At 41.0% G+C, this 27,101-nt stretch overlaps 1 protein-coding gene across 1 annotated transcript; it reads right to left on the reverse strand.

Moving 5' to 3' along the window:
- Positions 1-622: 622 nt before the first annotated feature.
- On the reverse strand, positions 623-20,390 carry CEP152 (centrosomal protein 152). Its single transcript, XM_084293070.1, has 27 exons — positions 20,235-20,390; positions 19,737-19,859; positions 18,324-18,424; positions 18,015-18,081; positions 17,461-17,802; positions 16,846-17,014; positions 15,937-16,077; positions 14,984-15,123; positions 14,482-14,682; positions 13,717-13,864; positions 12,382-12,473; positions 11,676-11,839; positions 11,299-11,506; positions 9,678-9,791; positions 9,439-9,569; positions 9,109-9,237; positions 8,818-8,953; positions 7,843-8,022; positions 6,887-7,159; positions 6,622-6,753; positions 5,836-6,486; positions 5,179-5,353; positions 3,591-3,672; positions 3,389-3,495; positions 2,448-2,604; positions 2,051-2,154; positions 623-1,791 (listed from the first exon to the last, which is right to left on the reverse strand). Exons 2-27 carry the CDS (start codon positions 19,821-19,823, stop codon positions 791-793), a joined length of 5,232 nt encoding a protein of 1,743 aa, XP_084149196.1. The 5' UTR covers positions 19,824-19,859; positions 20,235-20,390; the 3' UTR covers positions 623-790.
- Positions 20,391-27,101: the final 6,711 nt, after the last annotated feature.

Consider the following 27,101-nt stretch of genomic DNA (forward strand, 5'->3'; position numbering starts at 1 on the left):
ATGTTTGTTTTCATTACTGTATCCCTAGAAATGAAATCCCACTCCAAGAAAAATATTAAAATAGTATTAGACACAGGCGAAACATCTAAAACATATATTTCTTTCAACTATGAACAGGCTTTTAAAGGGAAGTTTTGAAACCATCAAAAGAAAAATTACTACATTTTCAGTTTAAAGTGATAGCTATTTAAGAAACACCTGCTTGTGGTTAATTTAACCTATACTTTCTTTCATCCAGTAGAAGCTTTGTTTTTGTTGTATCCAAGAGAAGATTACATGATAGTTGACTTGATGGTTGATTTGTTTTAATAATTAAGGTAAGTATTTACACTTTTATTATGAAGACACATACAGAGGAAATAAGGGGGGGTTCTCTAAAATGAAATAGAAATTTCATTTCAATTTCATTCAGCTCAATTGAAAAACTTGTTTCAAACATTTCTCATTGAGCTCTGAAGGAATTTTCACAAGCATTTAAAAAGTTTACCACAAGTTAAAGTAGCTTTGTTTTAAATAAACACTGCACACTTAATATAAAAAATAAATTCTATTTAATAAACATACATAATACACTATAAACAGCTGTGAAAGTGTTATTCCAAGAGTAAACAGAAGTCTGCATTTGTATTTCAAGCAATTACATAGAATTAGTTCATGCAACACAAATTCTGTAACATTGATCACGAAACAGTTTTTTTCCCCTCTCCTCACACTTACATATATATTTTTTCCTTCAAATGAGGAATCATTGTTATTGGTTCAAGTTAAAAAAAAAAAAAAATCAAAACCACTATCTTACTGAAGAGACTGGGGATCCCATGACATTCTTTTCCAAGTCTTTCTCGCAGCATTTTTGTGCATTTGAGTTTGGCAACGCACTGAGCTGTGTGACAGCAGAGTTTGATTTGTCAGATCTGAGGAATGAAGTACACTCTGGATTTGTTTTCATCTGGCCTCTACTGTAAAACTTACTACTGTTTTTCACTTTGAGATTCTTGACATGGCCAGTGGTGAGTTCTCTCCAAGTACCACCAACACTTTCATCGGCAGTGGAAAAAGATTCTTCACAGGATACAAACTTTGCCTGGATGTTTGCATTGGGTTTTTGTTCAGGATGCACCACAGGCATATTACTACTACCCAGACACTGACTTCCATTCACAGAATTCCATTCACTGCAGCTACTTTCATCCCTTCTAGGGATTTTGTGAAAATCTGAGTTTTTTGTTCTTCCAGTTGTAGTTTTCCAGTTTCCACACAGTGGTATACATTCATCTTCTTTCAAAACTAATCTTTCATTTTGATTCTTCAGCACTTGATGAGATGGCTCTGAGACACCAAGGCCATCTGTAAGGCTGAGTGCATGCATATTATCTAACTTGACACAAAAGGCAGATGGAGAGGCATTCTGATGTCCCAAATTACTAGTTGCACACAGGAGTGGTTTATTCACATTTATGATAGGGCTGTATTTTTCTCTTCTTCCATCTTCATTTGGATAGAATTCTAACAGATGATCTCTAGTAAAGTCAACCAGATTTTTGGTATTATTCCCATTCTGAATATTTGAAGCATCTGTTTCAGGAAGCATATGTTGTGTTTCAGTCTGCGTTGCATCAAATTGCTGTCTCAAGTCACGTGGAACACACTTATGAACAACTCTATCATTAACTTTTTCAGTAATACTTTCGCCACAAGATTTGCTTTCCATGTAGTTTAGCCGACTTTGAGATAGGCCATCACTTTTTGAGTACTCTCCTCCGGTTGGCAGATCAGAATTTAGCAGCAAAGCTACAAGGCCAGGGAAGGAAACAGATTAATAGAAGGAAATGTTAACACTGGAAGAAGAAAAGGGCAGGGGGTTATTTGTTTGTATGCCTTTTTAAATAAAAATTTGTCAATATTAGCACTGTCAGAATGAGCAGCGTATATTTACATATCTGTTCAGAACTTATCAAGAACTAGTACATCACCATACGCCTGCCTTTTCATTACTGCATCCATTAAATCTGTATTGCTAAGAAGAAAACAGCTATAAAACACAACTAACCTGAGTGGGTAGTTTTGCACTGGGACGTGTGTCGAAGAGGGGTTTCAAGCCCTTTAGCCATTGTAACAAGCTTGATGGCAGCATTCATTATTTTCTTCTCAGCTCTGACAAGAACCACAGAACATGAGAAAAAATTAAAAAACAATTCCTTTCAGATTGTACTTGAAAGTATTGCTAGCAAGAGCCAACAAACACTGAGAAGACAATGTCTGACTGCTCAGCAATACTCAGGCATCAAGCTCGGCAGTGACCCCGTGACAGCCTTATCAGACTGGCAGCACTTCAGGCTGCACCACTGTTGCTCCAACACAGCCTGAACTGCCAGCAGACAAACAATGCTAAGCTAAAATTTACGTAGCTCTTTCAAATATAAATTTCCAAGCATGCTTGAGCTTACCTTTCATAGTTTCCGTTATCAGTAAGAAGTTGCTGAAGACATGTCAAATAGTATTTCCGCATTTTCCGTGCCGTCTCTTGGCGCTCTCTTAAAACCTCTGCTCTAATCATAGCAGCAGCCCTCTCCTTACTTCCACGGATATAATTAAGCATATCACCTACACAAACATACTTGATTAGCGCTAGTTTTAACTGGGATGGGGAGGAGAACAAAAAGCAAACAGAAGGATTTTCGAGCACACTTGGAGCAAGGCAGCAATGGCCCACATTTACCTGCCAACCTTCTTCCCAAGTCTCTGCACCTACTGCCATTGATTGGCTCTATGCCACTGGAAGACCCAAAGCCAACCAGTACCAAATATCAGACACAGAAATTAAATTGGCTCGCTCTGCATCTTCAGCACAATTTCGCCAGCAGAAGGGGCAGGGACCAGAGAAGAATGTTGGCTGGCATATCCAGCACCAGGTATTCTTCCACAGAGGTACAGCTGGCACTCAGGGACCCATTGTCCTCCAGTAAGGCTTGGGGCTGCACTTGAACCCTCTCCTCAGCCAGATGCCTGCTGACTAAGCCAGAAGGGCCAGAAAGCAGGACACAGAACCAGAGAAAAGCAGATGCCCCCTCACAACAAGTTGCTGGGCTGGCAGCTGCTTTGCGAGAGAAAAAAGATCAGCACTCCAAATTGCCTTTACCATTTAACAAGACATAATGTAGTGCAAAGAAATGAAGGCATAACGAGGCTTTGCCCCTCAAAATGAAGCTTGCCCAGCATCATGCCAACAACTTCATTTCTTACATTCACTCCAACAAGAAAGCAGACAGTAGTTCTTAGGTGACTTGGCTGTCAGACTCCTGTGCAAGCTGGCTCAAGGACAAGGAGGCAACTGAGGGAGTTATTTTGCTCTCCTACCATTTTAGTTAAGTAAGACTCCAGGACTTACTCTTAATCTTGCTCACAGTTGTAATGTACAGAGCACGCATTTCTTCCAGCCCTTTCACAGAGCAGCAGGACGTACAGGGTTTTGAGACACCTCCATCTGACAGTGACCTGAAAAGCATACAAGTCACACAGCATTCAAAAAGTAGCTTAGACCTGGTGAACATCAGCTATTAAATCTTCTAAAAAGATCTTTTTTTAAAGACCTTGGCGGTGTTCCCAGGTCTCTCAGTTTAGCCTTCACCTCACAGTTTTCGGCAGTCAGAGCTTCAAGAAACTTCTCGTTTCCTAAAAAAGCAAGTAACAAACCATAAAACACTGTACTTGCCTACACTCCAGTCAAGTTCAACATCAGACATCACAAAAACTGCTGCCTCTGGTAGAAGAGCTCCAGGTCACAAAGCTTCACCAGACAACATTCAGCTGTGGCAGTAACTACCATGCAGAAATCAAACATCACACATTTTAGTAAAGCCTCAATACAAAAATCATCTCAGACTAATTGTCACTGGCCCTCAGCACACAGCCAGCATTGCCAAGCCGTTCTGAACTTCCCTTAGCTGACTCCCAGTGCGAACCTTTGCACCGTGCTGATCTTCAACAGCAATTCCTAAACGTGCCCAAAATGAATCTAACCCAACCCGGCTACTTCCAGAGCTCTACTGCAATCTCCTTTTGATGAGAAAGCATGCACGCACTGTCTTCGGCTAATTAAAATAAACACATGAGGCTGGAACCCCATTACAGAATGGGGTGGCAGCACCGATCGAGTCACTGAGCCCTCGCAGTCTCAGCAAACTCCTGTCCATGATCATCTGAGTCTTCACAGAGGTCTCCAAACAGGCAGCAGCAGGAGACTCCTAGGCTGAATTCTCAACTGTTCACTTATTTATTTATTTTCCAAACCAACATCCAAACAGGGGCTTCTGGAGTCAGCTGGAGGAAACTCTCCCAGCTGGGAAGACTCACATGCGGCTGACTTAAGTTAAGAAACTCACAAAGACTGGGCCTCTTCCAGGAGAGCAACGGCTGCTTTCCATAGCCAGGACAGGGAGCTCAAGAGACAGAAGGGCTGCACTGCTTGCATTGTTTGGTGTTTAATAGATGGTTTGTTATTTTGGTGTTGAAGGAATTTCAAGCCACATTACAGGCATAAAGCCAAAGGCTCTCGGGCTTTCTCACTCTATGCTTTTTGGTTGCACAAGAACTCAAGCTAAGCAGAAAGCCCAAGAGAGATTTGCATGCCTCCCATGAAGTTTTGCCACAGCTACACACTCTCTGGCTTAGCCGTAGCACATGTGACAGCTTTGGGAACAGCTACAACGCTCAACCATGCACAGATTACAAAAGAGGAGGGAACAGGAGAAGGTGAAAGGGAGAAGCATTGCCCAGGGGAGTCACATTTCCTCAACTAAACTCTTCATCAAAACACATGGAAAAACTACCAGGCCAGGTGAAGTACCATTCCCAATACAACCATGTCCTTGACATGACAGCAGAATTCCCTGTCTTGTCTAACAGCAGCAGCATCAAGAAGTACGATTTGGTCTTCAAAGCTCTTGCTGAGTACTTACTCATTTCAAAACAGCATCTAGACCATACCCTGCTCAGCAGGCTCAACACCTGCTTGCTTACAGAACTGTCACACACCAAAGGTAGTCGCATTCCTCCATCTATAATGTTAGTCAGAACAGCTACCATTCCCTCTACCAGCCAGTGGCTCACCAGCCAAGACTGCTACTAACACGCTTAGTTGGATGGCATAGTCTGCCAGAGCGAAAACAAGCCCAATACCTCCATCTGTTCCAGTCCTCTGCAGGGGCAGACATCTTCTCAGCTTTCTTTGCGTTTCTGCTTGCTGACCAATGCCATACAAAGGAGGTGTCACCAGGTCTCCAGTTTCTCCTGTGCCTCGGGGCATGCTAGGGTATGCATTTTTACTGACATTACTCAGTAGCTCTCCATGTTTCTGCAATTGAAAAACACTCTTTGAAAACCCAGCACAGAGCCACACAAAGAAGAACTAAAGGTGTGCTACAGCATACTGCTTAATTGCTTTAACTTAACAGGAATAAAAGCAAGCAATCCAAAGGAGACCAGTAGACCAAATAATTGCATCCTTGATGCTTTAGCCCTGCAGAAGAACTGAAGACAGCAGCTCAGATCAGGACATGAGTTTTGAACAGGCTCCCAGACTTAAGATGGCACGTGCACCTCCTTAATTTATCTGTCTCAGTACTAAAAAGGAATGCTCCTAACCTACTATTCCTCTTCTTCAAACATTGAGAGTGTTAACAGATATGCTTAGCCTCTTCCTTTTCACTTGCTAGCCATGCCTTAGCCCTCCCTCACAGGTCTAAGGGACTCTTCCTACCAGTAAACGTAGGTACAAGTCATCTGACTTCTCAAAACCCTCTTCTGGGTGGCACTTCTCACTTACAGAAAAATTACCTCTTTCCATTCTCGCTTGTCCTTTTCCAGAATTGTGTGAACTGTTCTTCTGTAGGCCTTCTGTAAGCATGCCTTCAGTTTGCCTTTGCACTGATTATTTAATTGATCAGGAGCATCAGAACACCTGTCCTCCCAGGAACACTTACTAGCTGCGCACTCAACTAGCTCTTCATGGACTTCTTGCAATAAGTGCTCAAGCTCAATCAGAATCTTCTCCTCACAACGACTGAGCTCATCCTGAAGTCTCTTTGTTTCCTGAGCTTCCCACTCCCGCTGCTTCTTGTCCAGTATCATCTTAATTTCCGCCTCTTTCTGAGCGGAGAGATTGTTCTTCTGCTTTGCAAGATCCTCCTTTGCAGTGGCAAGTACCTCTTTAATCTTGTTTCTGTGGTCATCCAAGAACAAACGATAGTCTCTCTCATTCTGCTCTTGTATCTGCAAGATTTCTTCTTGCTTTTCTTTGTTCCACTGAGCACGGGCTCTGGCTAGTTCTGCTTTGATAGCCACAGGCATTTCTTCTTTCTTTAGCTCCAGCTCCTTCCTGAGAGAAACCACCTTTTCCTCCAGTTCTTTCATTCTTGCTCCAGATCTCTCTGTATTCTCGTGTTCTTTCTTCCACTTCTCTTCGGCAGCTGAGAGAATCAGGGCTAACTGATCAACACATAAAACAGACCCAATCAACAAGCACAGCATTCATATCAAAGCATAACTGAGTAAATTATTAAGTGTACCTCAAGTAAAGGAATAGCTGAATATCATCACCCATGTGAAAGTGTTTTCAGCTACCTGCTTTGCTGCAGTCCCTTTGTGTTCCTTTTCACACTTTTCTTGTTCTGTCTTCAGATTTACTTTGTACTCTCTGAGGTCTCTTAATACTTGCAGCCACTTGTCATGAGCTTGGGTTAAAGCTTCCTCTACCTGTAAGCGGGTAAAGAGCCTGCTTCAGTCACCACTCCAGGAACGTTTTTATTATTACTTGCACACAGCAGTGAAAGTTGTGCATGGCAGTTACAAAGGATCCAGGCAAATTTAATTATTATTTTTTTGTTACCTGGATGGCAAGGTGTTTACAGTATTTATTTTCCAATTCTATTTCAAGTTCTCTTAAGGGCTCTTCAGAGGACATATTTTCTTTCAGAACCTTCTTGATCTGCAGCTTCTGATCTGCAATGATCCTTGCTAACTCTTTAAATGAAGCATCATCCACTACTGTCACTCTGTCAGTTTGACTGCCACAATCATTGCAGTCAGCTACAGTTCTTCTCACTTCTTCCAGCTTATTTTGCCATTTTCCTTCTATCTCTCCAATGACTTGTTCTATAATCTAAGGAAAAAAACAAAGAAAACAAAACATATTTTTAAGACAATCTGCCCATTATTCAAATATAAACACACCTACACTGGCATTTAACAAGCAACAGTCAGCTTACACTAGTAAGCTTCCCTGACAGTGGAACACCAAAACCATGCTCTGAGAGCACCGAGGTTCTTCCAAGCCATGTCTCTATATTTCTGAAAAATCTGAAAAGCATCAAAACCTAACGCTTTGTGGTGCTTCTTAGTCAGTGGGTCCCATCACGCTCTCCCACTCCCCTGTGCCCTCCAAATACACACTTCCCACTATCTGTTTGGTAAAGGAGATGATTTTTCTTCCTCCTCCCAGCTTTATTCTGTGGGGAAGGAGACAAAAAAGCACTTTCTCAGGATAACCAAATCAAACAGAATACAAAGCATAAACATTCATCACCCAATTAGTGTGGAAAACTCCAGCATGTTATAGTTGTGATTATGGTCTGCGTGCTGCTTTACAAGGTCTAATTCTGCAAAGCATACATCATACCTACTGACTTCATCAGAAGCACCTGAAACAGCAGACCCTTAACACCCACCTCAAATGGCAGAAGCACAATGAGTAAGTCTAGCGTACATACATACAAGTCCTCCTTCTCAAAATAAATTGGTTGCTTCATTTGGTTCATTTGAAATCCCCAGGTAAAAGCTCCACACCTTTTTTTCTTCCTTCTCCCAGTGGGCTTTGGCTAACGCAACCTCCTTTTCAACCTGCTCTCCTTTTTCTTTCAGCCACTGCTGCTTTGCTGCTCTCATAGAATCACTGTATTTCTCTTCAAGCTTGCTTCTCAGAAGGCTAAGAGACTCTTCTTTTTCTTCTAGAAGATGTTTCTTGAGCTTGGCCAAAAAAAAAAAAAAAAGGCAATAAATAATAAAAACACACCACAGATGAAGCATTCTCCAACATATAGCAAATTGCCAAATTGCTCTGGTACAAGGCAATGAGAATGCATGAGATGCACTATACACTCTCTAGAGCCTGACTTTAGCAACAACCCCTAGGACAGGAGATCTGGCAGCTCTCAGAAAGAGGTATAGTAAGGCACAAGATCAGAGGTTACTACAGGCTATTGCTCTAAAGCAATATTCTCTTATCTAGCATCTGCATCTTTCAGCACTTCTTCAGCTGCATCTCTTTGCTATGCTGGACAAGCAAGACAGCTGGCCTCCCTTCAGTCATTCTGCACTCATAGCTTCAGGAAAGCAACACTCTTAACCAATGCTGCAGACTCCATTCGCTATTACTTACAAAGAAAGAAAAACCCACAGCATTTGCACATCACGTTTCTACACAGAGAAGAAAACTTGCACTGTCACTAAGGTCTTTTGGAAACAAGCTCGAGATTGCAGTAGCTCACGCTGCTGGCTGAATGGTGTCCAGGAGTCCACTTTATAAGAAGGACACCTGCGGGAAAAGGCATTGCCACTGGAAAGGGTTACTGCCACTGTATGTTAAACCACACAACACAGCAGTAGGCTAACTTAACAACCAATAGGTCACACTGCTTATCTTGCTGATATGGCTGCATCTCTTCCAAGGCTCCGCTCCAAACAAAGTTCAAGCCACTCCTGCACATTACATTTTTAAAACAGGATGAACTGAGAGTGGTGTGTAGGTATGTCCAGTAGTACCTTCTCTTCTTTCAGCTGCTGCTCTTGCTCAAATTTCTGCCTTAAAGTAGCTTCCAAGGTGTCCTTCTCACCACAGACTGCTATGTAACATTCCTTCACCGCAGTCATCTCTCTGTTCAGCTCCTCTATGGTAGCCCTTCACAGCACAGATTACTCATTAGCAAACAGTCTTTACACTCACAGGACACTCAGTCTGTTTTATAAGAAGTTTAACTATCACCAAGGGCCAGACAGGAGTGGGAATGCTTCGGGAACAATGACAATAAAGAAGAGGGGAAAGAAAAGCCTTACTTCAGCTGCGAGACCCTCTCTTCGTGACTTCGTAGAAGCTGCTGTTTTTCTGCAGCATACTTCTCGGTCAACTCTTTCTCAAACTGGGCTTTCATATCCTCATGATGTCGCTGATAAGTTCTTTCACACCTACAGTTCCAGGAAAGGAAAGGAAAACACTCTTTAGTCCCCCTTGTAAATGGAGTTCTGCTCTTCTTTAAGAAAGCAGAAGAAAGGTTTCTTCTTTAAGAAAATAGATTTCCAGTGCAGACCCCTCCACACAAACAGCTGGTACACACATGCAGGATAAAAATATCACAAAAAAAAACAAGACAGAGTTAACAGACCTACCTGTCAAGCGCTTCTTGCTTATCCTCATCAAAATCTTGAACCATCTTTCTCATCTGACAGCAGAGATCCTGGTTTGAGTTTTTCAGTTTTTCCTCATTTTCTTTCAGTTCTTCAATAGTCAAAGTATGTTTCTGGACAAAGAGAAGTCAAGTAACAGGCCAGTTTTAAGGAACCTTTTATAATGCAGGCTTTGGCACTTTTTTTTTATTTAAATGAAATACACAACATTTTTGTCTCACCTGAACTTCTTGCAGCAAAGTTTCATTTTCCTTTCTGAGTCTCCGAACTTCTTCTTTAAGATTATCAGGAACTAACAGATTGGCCACCAAAGGATCATTTATATTCTTCACTGCCTACAAATAAAAAGAAAATAATAATTTATGATAACTTTCAAGATTTATATGCTATGAAAACCGATACTTTAAAAACAGTTACAGCTGTTGAATATGTTGAATATTTTACTTATAGAAACTAAAAAACAAAAAGCCCGAAGTAAATTATTGCAGTGCATCACTGCAATATCACTGTTATCCTTGAGAAAGAGCAGTACAAATTTTTTAAAAAGCATGTACTCAACATTGAGTTTAACAAGTGTTACTATCCGATCAAGAGAGTATGCTTATGAAGCATACATACTATATTCCTGTCCCACATCCCGGTCACAATGTACAGATTACAAAAGCAGAAATTATAAATCCAATCATATAGTTGGAAGTTAATTAAGCAGTCAAGAGAGGCATAGTATCAGTGATTTTTCACGGATCACAGAATGGTTTGCATTAGAAGGGACCTTTAAAATCATCTAGTCCAACCCGCTGCCACAAGCAGGGACATCTTCCATTAGACCAGGCTGCTCAAATCACAGCACTCTCAGACATATAGTTTGATTTTGGGATGGACTTGTTCAGAGTTGGATTTCATGATCCTTGTGGGTCCCTTCCAACTCAGGATATTCTATGATTCTATGACTTGCAAGGATGAGACATCCACAACTTTCTGGGGCAAGCTGTTCCCGTACCTCTACACCTTCATAAACAGAGAATTTCTTCATTACATCTAACCTCAATCGACCCTCTTTCCAATTCAAAACAGTTACCCCTTGTCTTATCACTACATACCCTTGTAAAAAGTCTCTCTATCTTTCTTATGAGCTCCCTTTTACATATTTGGAAGGCTCCAGTAAGGCTTCCCTGGAGCCTTCTCTGCTCTGGGCTAGGAATCGCCAGCTTTCTCAGCCCTTCTTCATAGGAGAAGTGCTCCAGCCCTCTGAGCATTTTTGTGGCCCATTCTAACAGGTTTGCATCTTTCTCATGCTGCGGGCCCCAAAGCTGGATGCAGTACTTCATACAGTAGTGGAACAGAGGGGAAGAATCACCTCCTGGGACCTGCTAGCCACACTTTTTATGCAGCCCAGAATACGACTGATCAAATTACAGAGTGAATGCAATGAGAAGGCAATCTATTTAATGTCTCATCAACGATACCATCAGCTTTCTCACAGAATTTACAAGTCTTTTGAGATAAAGAAAACCTACTTTCTCCAGTGAAATAAAGTTCTTCTCGAAAAGCAAAGTGGTTATTAAGTGTTACCAAGCAAGTAATCCATCATATCAGAACTGACCTAATAAGATATATTCTGCTGAAGTTCTGCTATTCAATTCGTTTCTTTTTCAAAGATACAAAAGAAGTAATCATGAAAATGACTATTTTCCTTAAGATCAAAGACAGATTTGCTTAATTGCTGTGACCATAACTCTCATTAAATTCTTTGACCTGTTTTCATAGTAAGTTTAAATGATTTGGCTTGCTAAAACCCAGTACATCTTTACAAGGACTTAAAAACATGTAAAAAGAACAAACCTCTGACTCTTTTGATGCTTTTTCTGCTTTCAACAACTGTTTGAGTTCCTCTAATGTCTTCTGGCAATCCTTAAGATCATTTTGTAATTGAGTAATCTGGTTTCTCTTCATTTTATTACTGCTCAATAAGCGTTCCAATTCAGCTTTTAATTTTACAATAATTTCATCTTTAGAGAGTTCTTCATCCATGCCTCTGGTCTGTATTATACTGTTAGGGAAGACATAACCAGATCAGCATTTAAAAGACAAAACACACTTACCTGAAAGGTAGTGCTAGCAGAAGAACAACTAACAGTACCAAAAACACAGAATTTCACGTTACTTGTATAATTTCTTGGGGATTTTAGATTTTTCTTTCAGTAAGAATCATTTAATACCTGCAGAACCCTGAGTTTTTCTGGGTGATTTTTTTAATTCCCAAATCTACATAGGAATCACTGAGGTTTGTATGCTGCTCTCCATCTGCATCATTCAAGAATACTCCAAATTTGGCAGCAGATTCATACAAAGTTATTTCTTCTTTCAGTTCCATTAATTCTTCCTTAAAGTAAGAGACAGAAAAAATAATACTCAAAGAAACTACAAGTAAACATTAAGACTATTAAGCTTACATGTATTACTCTAGCACCTACTAGGATTCATTACTTCAAGATGATAGGTTTAGAGATGTCAAATACCTGAGCTGAACTGGAAAAACAGATTTGCATTGATATTTTAGAGGACTCCTTAGCATTCCCTCTTGTTGGCAAAAGGTAAGTTTCAGAAGATAATACCTCCAAACATCCTTATAGGCCCCCTATATCAGGGCACTGAATTTACATTCTTTTTTCAGAAGCAAGTTAGACAGATGTATGATATGATTTGTGCTGTTATACTCCCCCACCATGGTTTTAATTACAAAAATAAAAAATAAAGTTCCAGACACAATACTGGAAGATAAAGTAGTAGTAGGGAGTGCTAGCTTCCCCAACAAATGAGTAAGAATTTCAACCACCAACCTGTTAGCTATAATGCCCTTCCCTTTAAAATCCAAACCAAATTAAAATCAAACTAAACATTAGATATTTTATAAAATAAATTAACCTGCAAAGCCTTGTTCATTTTATTGCTCATCATATGTGCAGACTGAGCTTGTTGCAACTGAAACCGTAACTGATTTGTCTCCTGTATTGAGCCTATTGCAAGGGGGGGAAAAAAAAAAAAAAAAAAAAAGGAGAGAAAAGGTAAATCAAAAACTTGCAAGAAAGATCATGCAATCTGAAAAAAGATCACTGTTAAAAATAGCCATGTTGACTCTGGTAATAAGTGTTACTCTTTCTCTTTCCCTGAGCTTGCTAATACAAAACACAAAGAACAAAGGCAAGAATACCTCTCACTATATCAAACAGGTGAACTTGCATTACTACAGTTCTCCAATTTAAATAGCAATTTGTTTTAAACTTTGGGAACTATGGTGACTGTTTTTTTCAAAAATTTTATAGTCACTTTAAAATTAATGACATCAGGAACAAGATTTGCCAAATATTTGCTGTGCCAGAAGTTAGCAAAAACAGGACCATCTTAGAAAACAGGCCTCTTTCACCTCCTCCACAGGCAAGGAGTTTAGCTTTATGAGCTTGCAAATTTATTATTGGTCTAAGGCATTTGATAAACATAGCATGGAGAAAAGTCATGGTGACTGGCCAATTATCATATGTATTACTTATGCTACATAGTACAGATCTAATATGTTTTTTCCCCTCCATCCTCACTACCAGGCTCTCTCTAGAGACTTTTCTTCTAGACTAACACAGTTCTCAAGCAGAACATGCTGGAGTTTATTAAATATTTGGACAGTACTTTCAGACATAGGATTTCTTTTTTGGGTGGTCCTGTGTGGAGCCAGGAGTTGGGCTCAGTGATCCTTGTGGGTCCCTTCCAACTCAGGATACTCTATGATTCTGTGGTAATCCATTAAGAAAGACATTTTATTTACTTAAGATGTTTGGATCCTAAGAAAGGACATACCTAATTATTAGAAGACTTCAGTGTCTAAAGGTAGGCACAAGTCACACACAAAATCAGCAAAAAATCCCACACACTATTGCTACTAATAGAAATTCTCAAGAACCAGCCTCCAACTACAAAAACAATTATTTTCAAATTAAAATCTCTCAGATTTGAATTTTGAATGGCAATTCAGGGTTGTTCTTTTACTGTACAAGAAAACAGCAAATCTTTGCTTCTCAAAGACTTATCTGTTGAAAACCACTTTGTCTGTTTATACTGAAACTTCTCAAAATTAGGAGCTTTAATTCTGCTACTGCTGTATTTAAGTTGTTGATTCCATTTCAATAGGAACGCAGATTTGCAGTTTCATACTTCAGAAAATTTGAGTCGTATCTGCAAGAAAAGATAAGGTATGAGTACAAGGCTGACCTGTTTGCAGTAAGTTTGCACACTGCTTTTGACTTTCTTCTAGACTTCTTGTCAATCTATTTATTATTTCAGTTTTTTCACATTTGGTTTCTTCAAGTATTTTCTCCAGTTGGTTAACATGCTCTCCTAGATTTTTGCAGAGTTCTTTCTAGGAAAAAATATTATTTTTATTCATGTTAAACATCTACCAATCCAGGACAGCTCCAGATACAGAAAAAAAAAGAGGTAACACATAAAAGACATTGGAAAAAAATATCAGTCCTAAGGGGAAAGAAAGGCCTTCTTTCATGGGAAAGAAGATGACAATTTATCAAGGTCTGCTCACAGTACATTGTTTGAATATATTAAATAGCATGATGGACTCTTATGACATAAGAGGTAGAGTAAGTTGTATAACTATGTGACACAAGGTTAATTCTTTTCTTTCCCGGATAGATTCCTAGGTAGTCAATTTAAGAAAAGATTGCTCACAGAATGAAAGCTCAAGAGGGACACTAAGAGACTGAATTCTTGCTTCCCCCAGTAAAACAGAGCCTCTTCTGCATCTGCTACTAACAGTTTCAAATTACAACTGCCTGGAAATGTTTACAAACACATACCACACAGGCTTCATAATATTGAGACTTACACAGAATCTTCTTCCCATTCAGCAAACACCTTCCATAAGGAGATGTTTGGATTATAGGCCAAGAAGTGCGGTTTTGGAGATGTGGAGTTCTGCAGCTTCTGCCGCAAAGCACTCAGCATCCTATAATAATTTCTCACCTGCTCTCGGAGTGCAGATTTTGTAGCATCAAGGTTCTGCTCTAAGGACAATACTTGATTTTCATGCTTCTGCTTGAGTGCTGAAATAATAGCATCATGCTGTTCTCTGGCTCGTTGAAGGGCATCTGACCGCTGAAGTTCTAGCAGCTGCTTCTGCATGCTTTCCATGGCTACCTCTGCCACTTTGGATTGCTTCACTATCTGTAGGAAGAGTATTAGAGTAGCTCCCAATTACATTTATTTTACTTTTGCTCCAATATTCTGTATGTCAAATCAGTTTTTCATGCAAGAGTTGCTGAAAATCCTCAGATATTGCCTAGATTTTAATACAAGTTATTTTTCCACCAATACATTCCATTCATTCACCATATATTCATGCTTCTGCAAGGATTATGAACAGCGTGCTGTGAGATCAGCAATTATATATGTATTTAATGCAAATGCACTACAAATATCCTGTATAGATCTTCTACAATAAACAGTTTAAAAATATTTATAGTACCTGCTCTTCCTTGGCAGTAAGAGTCTGAATTTGAGTTTCAAGTGCCTTTATTTGACCTTCAAGATGCACTTCCCGTTCTTTTCCATTCTGATAGAGTTTTTGAGATTCATGAAGGCTAACAGCCAAACCATCCTTTTCATCTGAAGAGAGAAACATAGTAATTGCATGAGAAGCGCAGCCACAACACGGAATGTGGCTGTTCAGTACCCTAGCTCTACAGAACTATTCTGTGAGCCCTCCATCTGACACTACAGGTAACAAGCAGAATTCAGAACAAAGAAGTTCAGTTAGTCTCCATCTGGCAAACACTTTCTTCCTCTGACAGCTGGAAGCACTCTATGTTGTACCCTCAGAAGTCAGGTGGAAACCATCCTGTTAGCACTCAGAACTATCATCATCCCTTAACACTTCTTAAGGGAGAAATAAAGTAATTCCCCCACAGAAACAGTCAAGACAAAGTGGTTGACAAAGTCTTCTCTCTCCAACACTCTAAAAATTACATTCTTAATTCTGTAAGTTCTTAGCATGTTTCTGTAAGAAAACAAGACAACCACTAATCTCCACTACAGCTCTGATCACTTTGGAAGGCACATTTCTCCTGTTCTTTGTTGTTTGTACTTTAAGCACACTACTTTTGAAAACTTCTCATTTTTCTGAGCATTTCTGATGCCAAACACATGGGAACCCTGAAATACAATGGTAGTCTTGAGAAACAACGCATTGTAAGTTCAGACAGTTATGCAGCCAAGCACTAATGAAGGGAATTTTCTTTAAAATAGTGTTGTGAGAGAGGGTTAGATCTCCATAATCCTGAGTTGAGCTTGTAAACATGATCGATACTTGCAGAGACACTACATAAATCATAGTTGCTAGATATTATAAATAAGTTTGCTATAAAAAAGTTGCTAGATATGGATAAAATCTAAAAATCAGAGATCAGTATAATATTTTACCTTTGACAATTGAAAGCTGATGACTCAGATACCTAATCTGCTGCGCACTCTTTTCTAGCTTTTCATTAAATTCTTCCAGTTGTCTTTCTCTTGCTTTATTTAGAGCTTGAAGCTGAAGAATCTGAATATTCTCTGAAGAATCTGCCAAATTTCAAATACAGTATTCTGACAAGTCAGCACAGTCAATGGTCACAACTTGGTTGGCTCGTAAGTAATTACTGCCCCAAGGCATTTCTTCCACATAGTGCCAAATTCAATATTAATCCACAGCAGTATATGATGTTTTATCCATGTTTGATTCACATCACCTGAATTGCTCTGTTAGGTTTGAATTTCATTGTTAGCACCTCAATTCTCCAGCCATCAATAATAACAAACCCAGAGAAATATTTGCATGACGTGAATTCAGGCCCAGTTTAGTGGCAACTGTAAATTTTCAAGATGGCCAACGAGCAAAGCAGTTCTGTCATTTTAAGTGGACTTAACAGAAAAGCCTCAATCTGGCATCGATCAGCGCATGACTCATCCAGTACAACACCTTATTATTTTCCAGTATTATCGAGACATAGAGCACCAGCACAACTTGAGATCAAGCCATCAGAAGGATAAAATGTGTTGGGGTTTTTTTGTTCTTGTTGTTCAGTCTCACCAGTCAATACTACATTTAAGTAGTCTGAAATTCAAATACCCCAAAGAAAAGCTGATTTCTAAATAAAGAGAAAAAAATCAAATAAAAATAGGCTATCCCAATATAAGTTCAGAACAAAATAAAAGATCATATATACACACATATCTCAAAATACTGTTAACTGTTCTCTAAAACTTACTGAAACCAATAGGTTTTCTGTTGATGATTTCCAATGGACTTTTCACACAATCTTATTTCAAGTCTAAATAAGAAGCACTTACTTTCATCATTGCCCAAGAATTCATTCTGCAAATCTTCAAACATTTCATTTCTTCTCATTCCTTCTGGGGTTACTGGAATTTTTTGGTGAACTCCATTTTGGTATGGTTTATATGTCACTTTGTAAGTTTCCACTGACTGGCCACTAACAACTTCAGATGCAACAAACTGCTGTTTTGACAATATATAAGAACAAATAAATGAAAGCTACAACTGTAGTTTTCCATCAATTAAAATATTTTTCCTTTCTGCTTTACAGAAAGGAAATTCAGCACACATCATTTAACTGAGATGGAAATTTCAATGAAGGTTTCTGCTTTAGCAGATTGGTGAGGCATCAACTTCAAAGTCATCACACGTTTATGTGCATCACATTCATTCTACCTCATGGACTTTTAGCTAGCCTAAAAGAGCAAGAAATAAATAACACACACATGCAAAAATCTAGATATCTAATGCTTTCTTGTTTTCATACACAAAACTGATCACAGAAGCCTCCCATTGCTGTTCTACCTGGTAATAACAGACTGAAAACATTTGGAAATATTACTTACCAGCAGCTAAAGACCTATGAAAATTTTCACAAGGACAGAAAAATACGTAAGATTCTGAAATACCTTAAGATGTTCCTTTGAAGCATCTGGGAAGTTTATTATTTTACTTTGTTGACAGTTAAACTCTGGTATATGGCCATTTGTATATGGTCTAAAGTTTTCAGGAAGATGATACAAATTGTTCTGTTGGTAGCACCTTGGACCATTAAATCCATCTCTACCAAGAAAGACATTATCTGGATCCTCTTGAATGTTCTGGTTACAGTAATCTTCTTTAGCATCATATAAACATTTTTTCTCTTCATTATGTAGGCCATTCCAATTCTTGGCATGTTTTTCAGCATGATCATCTTGCTGGTCACACAGATATTTTTCAGGATACAGATTTTGTCCTTCCTCATAATTCTATAAATGGATAAGAGGTTTAGAATTTGCTCTCTGAAAACTCAGATTTTTCTTTGTGGAGTTACCAGCCCTCAAGGTCAAAATACTTCAGATAAATAGCAAAGTAAGCCACCAACACAAGAAGAACTCCTCTAGTGAATTTAGAGAATATTTAGTGTGTTACTACTAACAAGCAGTTCCTACTCATTACATCTCTGCTTAGACAAACTTACATTTTGAGGATCAACGACCAATGGATGATCATTCCACCGTCCATCAGGCTTCTGAGGCTCAACTGACCTAGAGAAAGACAAGACACTTACCTAGGGTACTCACAACCTCAATGAAGCAAAACAAACAAACAAAAAACTACTTCATTAAAGTAAATGGCATCTACTTTATTTCTCAAAGAGCCCCTGCCATACTGCACTACAGCACTCCTTTTACGTGCAGTGCTCTCATTTACCCCATCAGCTGAGACTTGGTTCTGCTCTTAAAAGCACAACTTAAGAATAACAAAAATCAAGTACAAAGGGACTTACTGCTCCTCACTCTCATGAGTGCTACTGTCTGAATAGCTGGAGAGCTGGTCTCCACTGTCCTCCAGCATATCATGGGGAAGGTCTGTCAAGAGTTGTTGCAGCTGAAGCAGAACAAACCATATGCATTTCAAAAGATCATATACGACTTCATGAAAAGACAGGCATACACAGATGAAAGAGGCCACTTGCACAAAACCCTGACTTTCTTCCTCCATTGAAAAGGACATCATTCTTTGACAACACTGGAATTCACAGAGATTTGCACCACACAATGCTTAAGAGACTACAGTTACCAACCTAGAAATTTTTCTGGCAAAGTCCTGTGACAAAAAGAATCACACCCAGAACAGTTAAGGGAGAGGCTACCAGAGAGATGTGTCCTAGGATAATCTGTTAGTGATCATGCTGAGATATCTCCTCCCTTTACGCCGGGTAAGAGGTACTAGACATTCAAAACCTGCTCTTACTGAGAGAAATACATGTGTAAAAAAGTGTTTCCTTACTCTTAGAAACTCCTATGTTTCAGTTTGTGCTCATTGCCTCTTGTTCTATCTCTGGGCAGCACTAAGAGCGCAGCTATGTCTTCTTTACACCTTCCCTTCAGATATTTATGTACAATAAGATCACCCCCAAACTTTCTCCTCTCCAGGCTGAACAGACTCTGCTCCCAGCATTTCCTTGTAGGAGAGCTGCTTCTCTCAACTCCCTGAACAATATTCTTTATCAGAGTAGAAAGTTTTGGGTCTGAAGTAAGGTTCTCTACCATGTTTGCAGTAACATCTTTAGAAGTCATGCATCTATTGTTCTTGTACATGTTTTTGTGAATTTGTCTTTACATTACCTATGCTAAAGAACGGGACACCATCTCAGGGAAGCTACCTCATGTGAACATGGTTTACCAACCCATACAAAACCACTTCACATTCATATCAAATGCATATTTTTGCTAATTTCCTTTATGAAACAAACAGAATAGAAACACCTAAAATATTTCCACTAAATAAAAAAAAAGAATATATTTTTCTAGGTATTGGAGGATCTAATTTATAATCAGTAGCTTATAAAAGTGGTTACTCGTTTTTTTCTGGGCTAAGTAGATTTTCACAGAGAGCAACACTTTTCTTTCATAAGTAATTACAGTAAGCATAAAATCTGTGGAAAAAAAAAAAAAAGAGACCAGAAAAAGTAGAACAACTGCACCTTTTAGCGCTCTATCTACTGCCTCAGCAACAGATTACAGCCTTCCAGTCTCCACATATGCCATTGCTTAAGATGCACCATCTCGTTATCTCATACTTTATATGCCCCTTTTGCAAAAGTCTGTACCCTGTATTTTGCTCATATCAAAGAGAATATAAATCTAAACCAAAACGGCTCGTTATGAAAACCATCACATAAACTTTTTTTTGAAACCTCTTGTTCTCTTGCGTAGTCCTCTTGGTCATAGTCTTCATCATCATGTTGAGTTTGTAGAGCTCCACTATCAAAGTCAAGGGACATCGTGGTCTAGCAGTGTCTTTGGGTATCCAGCAAAGCCTATCACAAGACAAAACAATATCATACACGAGTAAAAAAAGTAGGGAGGAAAAAGTTATATACTGAAAAGTACCACACTCCCCTCCTAAATTAAGGATCCAAACACAAATATTTTTGGCACAAACACTGCAAGTTATCTGCGTGGCTCGCTTGAGTGGCTTTTTGTTTCTAGGTGAGAGGGGTATTTTTCGTTTCTGAGCACCTCCTAGGTGACGCCATGAAACGACCCCAAACCGCGTGCGGCGCGGTGCCTCGCTCGGTGCCCTGACGCTGCGCTACAGAAGCCCTGCGGTGACGACCACGGCCCCTTCCCGCCCTGCCCCGCCCCGCCCCGCACGGAGCTGTGAGCACACAGCCGCCGGGCCGGCTCCCCACCGAGCTGCGTGACGACGAGCCTCGGCCGCCCGGGGACTCGCCGGCAGCGCCCTCCTCACGGCACCGGGAGCAGCGCGGGGCGGCGGCAGCCTCAAGCCCGTGCCCTCAGCGCGGCCCCGCCGCCGATACCCGCCGGGCCCCGCAGCCGCAGCCTCCGCCGGCACCGCCGCTTTTCCGTGTGACAACCGACCCTGCGCCCGCCGCCTCGACTGACAGGCGAGAGGGCCAATCACCGCCGGGCTGCGCGGGAAGGAGGCGGGATGACGGGCACGCGCTCCCGCCCCCAGTAGAGTTGGGCTGCGCCGCAGAGCTCCCGTCCCGCCCGTTCGAAAGCAGGCGCGGAAGGAGGCGGGAAGGAGGACGGCGCGCCGATTGGCTAAGCAGTCGGCCAATGGCTCGTGTGCGGTTTGCGGAGGGGGCGGGGATTCTGCACTGCGCACGCGCGCGGTGCGGAGCTTGGCGGGAGGGGGCCGGGCGCCATCTCGCAGCAAGCCGGGGCGGTTGCCAGGCAACGCGCCATGGCGTCGCCGGAGCGCAGCTCCCGGGGCTTCCAGGCAGGCCCAACGGGGCGGCGGCTCGCTGTCGCGACTTATGTCGTGACGGCAGCTGGCAGCGCAGCCCTAAGGGGGGATCTGGAGGGCCTGTCGTCGTCCCGCTCCTCCGACGGGTGTGCCAAAGCCGCCGCCCCTCGTCCGCTGGCCGTGCCCGCGCCCACAGAGCGCGGCTGGCACAAGATGGCGGCGGCGCCGGGCAGGGGGAGGTAGCCTCTGCCCCGCCAAGCTCCAGCCGGGAGGGCCTGTGTGGGCTCCCAGGTCTCCCAGTATTGTAATCTGCTTAAATACAATAAAAATAAATAATAATAATAATAAAAGTAAAGCTTCTGGACTCCCAAACTCCTTCCACAGAATAGCCTGTAGCAAACGTTCCAAAAAAAAAAAAAAATCAGGAAGGTTTCTCAATGAGTGTTCAATGATTAAGAAGATATATAACATCTCCATCTGGTGACACCCTCAGCTGCAAAAGTGCTTCCTGCCCTAGTGATTGAATCATTTGTTATAATGTTTTTATTAATGGGAGCAAACAGATATGTATGTTAATGTGTTTCAGTGAAATGTATAGACCCCTTGTAAAAGAATTAATATGCTAAGGCAAATTTTCCCACAGCATTCTCCTCAAGAAACTGGCTGCTCTTGGCATGGACTGGTGTGCACTTTGTTGGGTTAGAAACTGGCTGGGTAGCTGGGCCCAAAGAGTTGTGGTGAATGGAGTCAAATCCAGTTGGAGGCCAGTCACTAGTGGAGTCCCCCAGGGCTCAGTACTGGGGCCAGTCCTCGTTAACATCTTTATCAACAATATGGGTGAGGGCATCAAGTGCACCCTCAGTAAGTTTGCAGATGACACCAAGTTAGGTGCGTGTGTCGATCTGCTCAAGGGTAGGAAGGCTCTGCAGGAGGATCTGGATAGGCTGCACCGATGGGCTGAGGCCAACTGTATGAGGTTCAACAAGGCCAAGTGCTGGGTCCTGCCCCTGGGGCACAACAACCCCAAGCAGAGCTACAGGCTGGGAGATGAGTGGTTGGAAAGCTGCCAGGCAGAGAAGGACCTGGGAGTATTGGTTGATAGTCGGCTGAATATGAGCCAGCAGTGTGCTCAGGTGGCCAAGAAAGCCAACAGCACCCTGGCTTGTATAAGAAGCAGTGTGGCCAGCAGGGCTAGGGAAGTGATCGTCCCCCTGTACTCGGCTCTGGTGAGGCCGCACCTCAAGTACTGTGTTCAGTTTTGGGCCCCTCGCTACAAGAAGGACATGGAAGTGCTTGAGAGAGAATAGAGAAGGGCAACAAAGCTGGTGAGGGGTCTGGAGAACAAGTCCTACGAGGAGCGGCTGAGGGAGCTGGGATTGTTCAGCCTGGAGAAAAGGAGGCTCAGGGGTGACCTTATCGCTCTCTACAGGTACCTTAAAGGAGGCTGTAGCGAGGTGGAGGTTGTTCTGTTCTCCCACGTGCCTGGTGACAGGATGAGGGGGAATGAGCTAAAGTTGCGCCAGGGGAGTTTTAGGTTGGATATTAGGAAGAACTTCTTTACTGAAAGGGTTGTTAGACATTGGAACGGGCTGCCCAGGGAAGTGGTGGAGTCACCATCCCTGGAGGTCTTTAAAAGATGTTTAGATGTAGAGCTTAGTGATACGGTTTAGTGGAGGACTGGTTAGAGTTAGGTCAGAGGTTGGACTAGGTGATCTCGAAGGTCTCTTCCAACCTAGATGATTTTGTGATTCTGTGAAACTAGTTATTATTCTCAGGGTGTACTAGTAACCATTACAACAGAGATTAACCAGTTCTTACTATTTCCTCAACATCTTCACAAGCATTTTTAAATGAAGTTTAAATTAAGTTGTTTTTAAAAGAAGACTGCATGTGCCTGGAGGTTATATTAACCTTTTCAAAACCAATACTTTTTTAAACTTTCCAGAAATCAAATTATTTTAATATAGCATAATTAATTCTAAGACTTCTACATGGGAGATAGTGTAGTTTACATGAGATGTCTGGTCCATGGAGAAGAAGCTGAGTAAAGGTGAAGCCAGCAATAGAAGAATGGGGGCTTGTTTAACCACATTAATGATTTATAAATAAGAGAATTGTTATTATGAAAGCCAGGAGTGGAAGAATGGGGGCTTGCTTAATCACATTAAAATAGATGTTGCTGAGTGTCTTTGCTTACTACTGTGCAAATTAACCAAAACAAGGAGTCACAGGGCTCCTCACAGAGGATGTTTCCTGACAAAAATGGGGAAACTGTCTCAAAATCAGCTGAGATCGACCTTGTAGTTTGGACAAGAGCTAGGAGCAGTTGAGTCTGGCAGGGGGTCAGCTAGTGGTGATGAAGAAGCATTATCAGCCTTCATTCCCACAACCCTCTGACGACCACCACCAAGCGCAGATGGGAGGACTTTATGGAAATTACTTGTTGGAGCTAATTTTAATACAAAGCAGGGATAGGTTATGCATATGTATAGGCGTATTGGGAAACTTCATGGATATGTAACTCTTTACTGCATGTAACCAACGCAAGTTGCCGCGTTAGGGTGTGCGTGTCTTTGGGAGCTATCCCGCATGTACCCAGCGCTGAAACAAACCACATATCTACTTTATAACTCATTTGCTTTGAGTTGTAGAGTTCTTCAGCAAATCAAAGGCACATAAAAGTTAGGAACTCTGAATCAAGTTTCTAGTTCCATTCCAGAAAAAAAAATATGGATGGAATTCATTCTAGGAGAATGCCTGTATTTGTTTTGATTTTTTGTTTTCTCTGTTTTGCATCAAGAGATTTTGAGTTACTTGTTTATTTGTATTGGGTTTATGTGGTAAGGTTCTGGTAGCAGGAGGCTGCACAGGTTGCCTCCGTGAGAAGAGTCCAGAAGCTGCCCCATGTCAGATCAGAGCCAGCTACAGCCGGCTCCAAAAGGGACCCCACCACTAGCCAAAGTTGAGCCTATGAGCATTGCTGTTTACGCCTCTGTGAGAGCAGATTTAAGAAAGGGAAATGGCACTGTGCAACAGCAGCTAGGAGAGAGGAGTCAGAAACTGTAGAGAAACAACCCTGCAGTCACCAAGGAGGGCAGGAGGTGCTGCAGATGTTGAAGCAGAAGTCCCCCTGCAGCCCATGGGTCTCACATGAAGCAGATCTCCATGCTGCAGCCTGTGGAGGAGCCCCCGGTGTAGCAGGTGGATGTGGCCTGGAGGAGGTTGCGGCCCATGCAGAGCCTCTGTAGGAGCAGGCCCCAGGTCATAGCTGCAGCCCGTGGAGAAGAGCCCACACACAGGCAGGGAAGCTGGGGGGAGTTGCAGTCCATGGGGGAGTCATGCCGGAGCAGTTTGCTCCCGAAGGATGGACCCTGTGGTGTGGACCCATGTGGGAGCAGCTCTTGAAGAGCTGCTGCCTGTGGGAAGCCTCCGTAGGATTAGTTCATGAAGGACAGCATCCCATGGGAGGAAGTTCATGCTGGAACAGGTGCCAAGAGTGACCACAAAGGAGCAGCACAGACAAAGTGTTATGGACTGACTGTAACCACCATTTCCCAACATCAGTCAGGGATGTAGGAAAGGGCAGATGGAAGGAAGGCATTTTTAGTTTGCTTTTAGTTCTCACTGCTGTAGCCTGTTATAAACAGGCAATAAATTACATTAATCTCCCTTATGTTGAGTCTGTTTTGCCCATGACAATAATTGGTGAGCAATTTCCCTCTCCTTATCTCAATCCATGAGCTTTTTTTTCCGTTGATTTTTCCCTCATTCTGTTGAGGAGGAGTGAGAGAGCAGCAAGATGGTGTTTAGCTGCCTATCAGTTAAATCACCACATTATTACATTAGCACCCAGTTAATTAATTTTTCTTCCCTTTTTCCTTCAGAGTTTTATTTCACATACAAAAGAATTGGGAACAAAACAAAGATTCCTGTCTTGCTTCTGTTAAAGTTAGTGATATTCAAAGAGAGAGACTTGGACTGTATTGTACTGTGATCCAAACATCATATAATCGCTGTGGCTGTTTTTGCCCATTGGTAAACTGAAAATGGTGAAATGCAAACACTATTTTTCTAGTTGTCAGTAGCTTTGATTTATACTAAAAATAGAGATGGAGCTTCACACATTTGCTTTCTATGACCTGTCATAAAATTCAGCTTTGATGAAAAATATCAAAATTACCTTACGCAAGTCATTCTCTTCTCATGACATGCCACAGAAATAGCTATCTTTGTTTTGTAGTTTGCTCAATGAAGTCATGTCAAGCATTGTACACTAGTTTGGTAAGATGTATGAAAATGTATACTATGCAGGAACTCTGTATCCCACTCACAGTTTAACTCTGTATCCCACTCACAGTTTCTTGCCACCTGTCCTTGCTGTGGCACAAAATTTGAACATGAATTGCTATAGGGGCCTTTTTTGCAGGTGGGAACCTTGGACATGATGGAACAGGCATAAACTTGATATGTTCTAAAGCCTTGAAATATCAGTAATGCCAGACTATTATCAAAGAAATGAGTTACCAACATTTTAAAGCTTCTCACCACTTCAGTATATGCAAATAATTTTTTTTAATCACATTGTTATCAAAGAATGAAATATATTTTGTGCCTACTAGCTGAGGAATGGAATAAAGCTGGTTTTAGACTGCTCTAAATGTGGCTCTTTACATCATATTCTCCCCTCTAAGAAAGTGTGTCTTAAATTATTTTATTTTATCTGTATGACCCCTTTTGTTTTCCAGAGGAAAGAGCTCTTACTATACTATCCCATATAACATGAACACAGGCAAAATAACAGAATTTATTCTTTTATAGTCAAATCTTTTCTTCCAGCAATTGGTGACTATCCACAATTGTCTGCCTTATGGCAGACACAATTGTCTGCCTTATTGTCTGCCTTATTTCAAGGGAGGCTGTAGCGAGGTGGGGGTTGGTCTGTTCTCCCACGTGCCTGGTGACAGGACGAGGGGGAATGGGCTTAAGTTGCACCAGGGGAGTTTTAGGTTGGATCTTAGGAAGAACTTCTTTACTGAAAGGGTTGTGAGGCATTGGAACAGGCTCTCCAGGGAAGTGGTGGAGTCACCATCCCTGGAAGTCTTCAAAAGACGTTTAGATGTAGAGCTTAGGGATATGGTTTAGTGGGGACTGTTAGCGTTAGGTCAGAGGTTGGACTCGATGATCTTGAGGTCTCTTCCAACCTAGATATTCTGTGATTCTGTGATTCTGTGAACTAAGTTGGTGGGCTGGGAGACAGAGAGAATGTCCCCGCTGGTGCCAGAAGACATCATTTATTGCGATAACTTTCTCAGGGTATCACCCAGGCTACCAGTCTCATTCTCTAGATTCTCCTTCCCTTTCTTAAGCTGCTTACTAAATCACTGTTTCTTCAACAGGAAACCCAAGAAACCTCTGTTAACTCTGAATATAGGATTGTTCATATTGAGAGTATTTATTGTGACCAAACAATTCATATGTTTCCTTTAAAAGGCTTTTTGGGAACAAATGGACTCCACATGATTACAAGTAAAATCATATATTGTTTTGGAAAGAACACTGAATAAGGGCACATGCAAAATTCAAACAGTCCTTTAAATAGCTCTCTCTCAAAATGTATCATTAGTTTTGTTCAGCTTTTCTAGTTTGTAAACAACTATTTAAGCAATGAAAATATATTTTAGCCTACCTTTAAAAAGGGATGTCTCCAGTATTGATTAGTAGTAATACTAAAATCATATGCGAGACAAAAATATTAGGATCTAGCATGCCTGTCCTTGTAACAAGTTCTATTCCAAAATTATATTACATATATTAATTTCAACTTTGTAAATGTTGCATAATCTCAATTTTTTGAGTAGTCAGACAGTGATAAAAAAAACAATTAAGAAACCAGACAAACCTTTCTGTATTGTGAATGCCATTCATTTCAAATATTACTTGCTAGTAAAGTGCTGTTACAAGCAAAGTGAAATTGTTAGTGTCTATTGAAAGCAGATGACATTTTAGTAATATTCAAATTGTATTTGTTTTGGCAAACAGTTAAAAGCTTTGACATGTTTGTTTAACCACCTAAAATTAATTCAGTATAAATAATATTGGTTTCCAATAATTCTATGCGAAAAGGCACATACTAATGTTCCAGTAGTTCATTCAAGTGAGCTTTTGCATGTAGAGGTTTAATTGTGCTTTTAAAACGTTACTGATTCAGTATGACCTTGAAAGTGACATTTGTGCATGTCTAAAAAACCTTCTCACAAATGAATCTCACACTCTGAAGGTGTAATTTTGCTAAGATTATATATATCTACATAACTATGCTTATTGATCTCTATAGATCTACATAGAT

This window comes from Netta rufina (assembly GCF_964035555.1).
Source record: "Netta rufina genome assembly, chromosome: 11".
Taxonomy (NCBI): Eukaryota; Metazoa; Chordata; class Aves; order Anseriformes; family Anatidae; genus Netta; species Netta rufina.

Coding starts and splice junctions, on each gene's coding strand:
- CEP152 (XM_084293070.1), bottom strand. CDS start 19,823: ATGTCCCTTGACTTTGATAGTGGAGCTCTACAAACTCAACATGATGAT. Junction 18,082..18,323: donor ACTCATGAGAGTGAGGAGCA/GTAAGTCCCTTT, acceptor GTCTTTCTCTAG/GTCAGTTGAGCCTCAGAAGC. Junction 2,605..3,388: donor AACTGTGAGCAAGATTAAGA/GTAAGTCCTGGA, acceptor ATGTTTGTGTAG/GTGATATGCTTAATTATATC.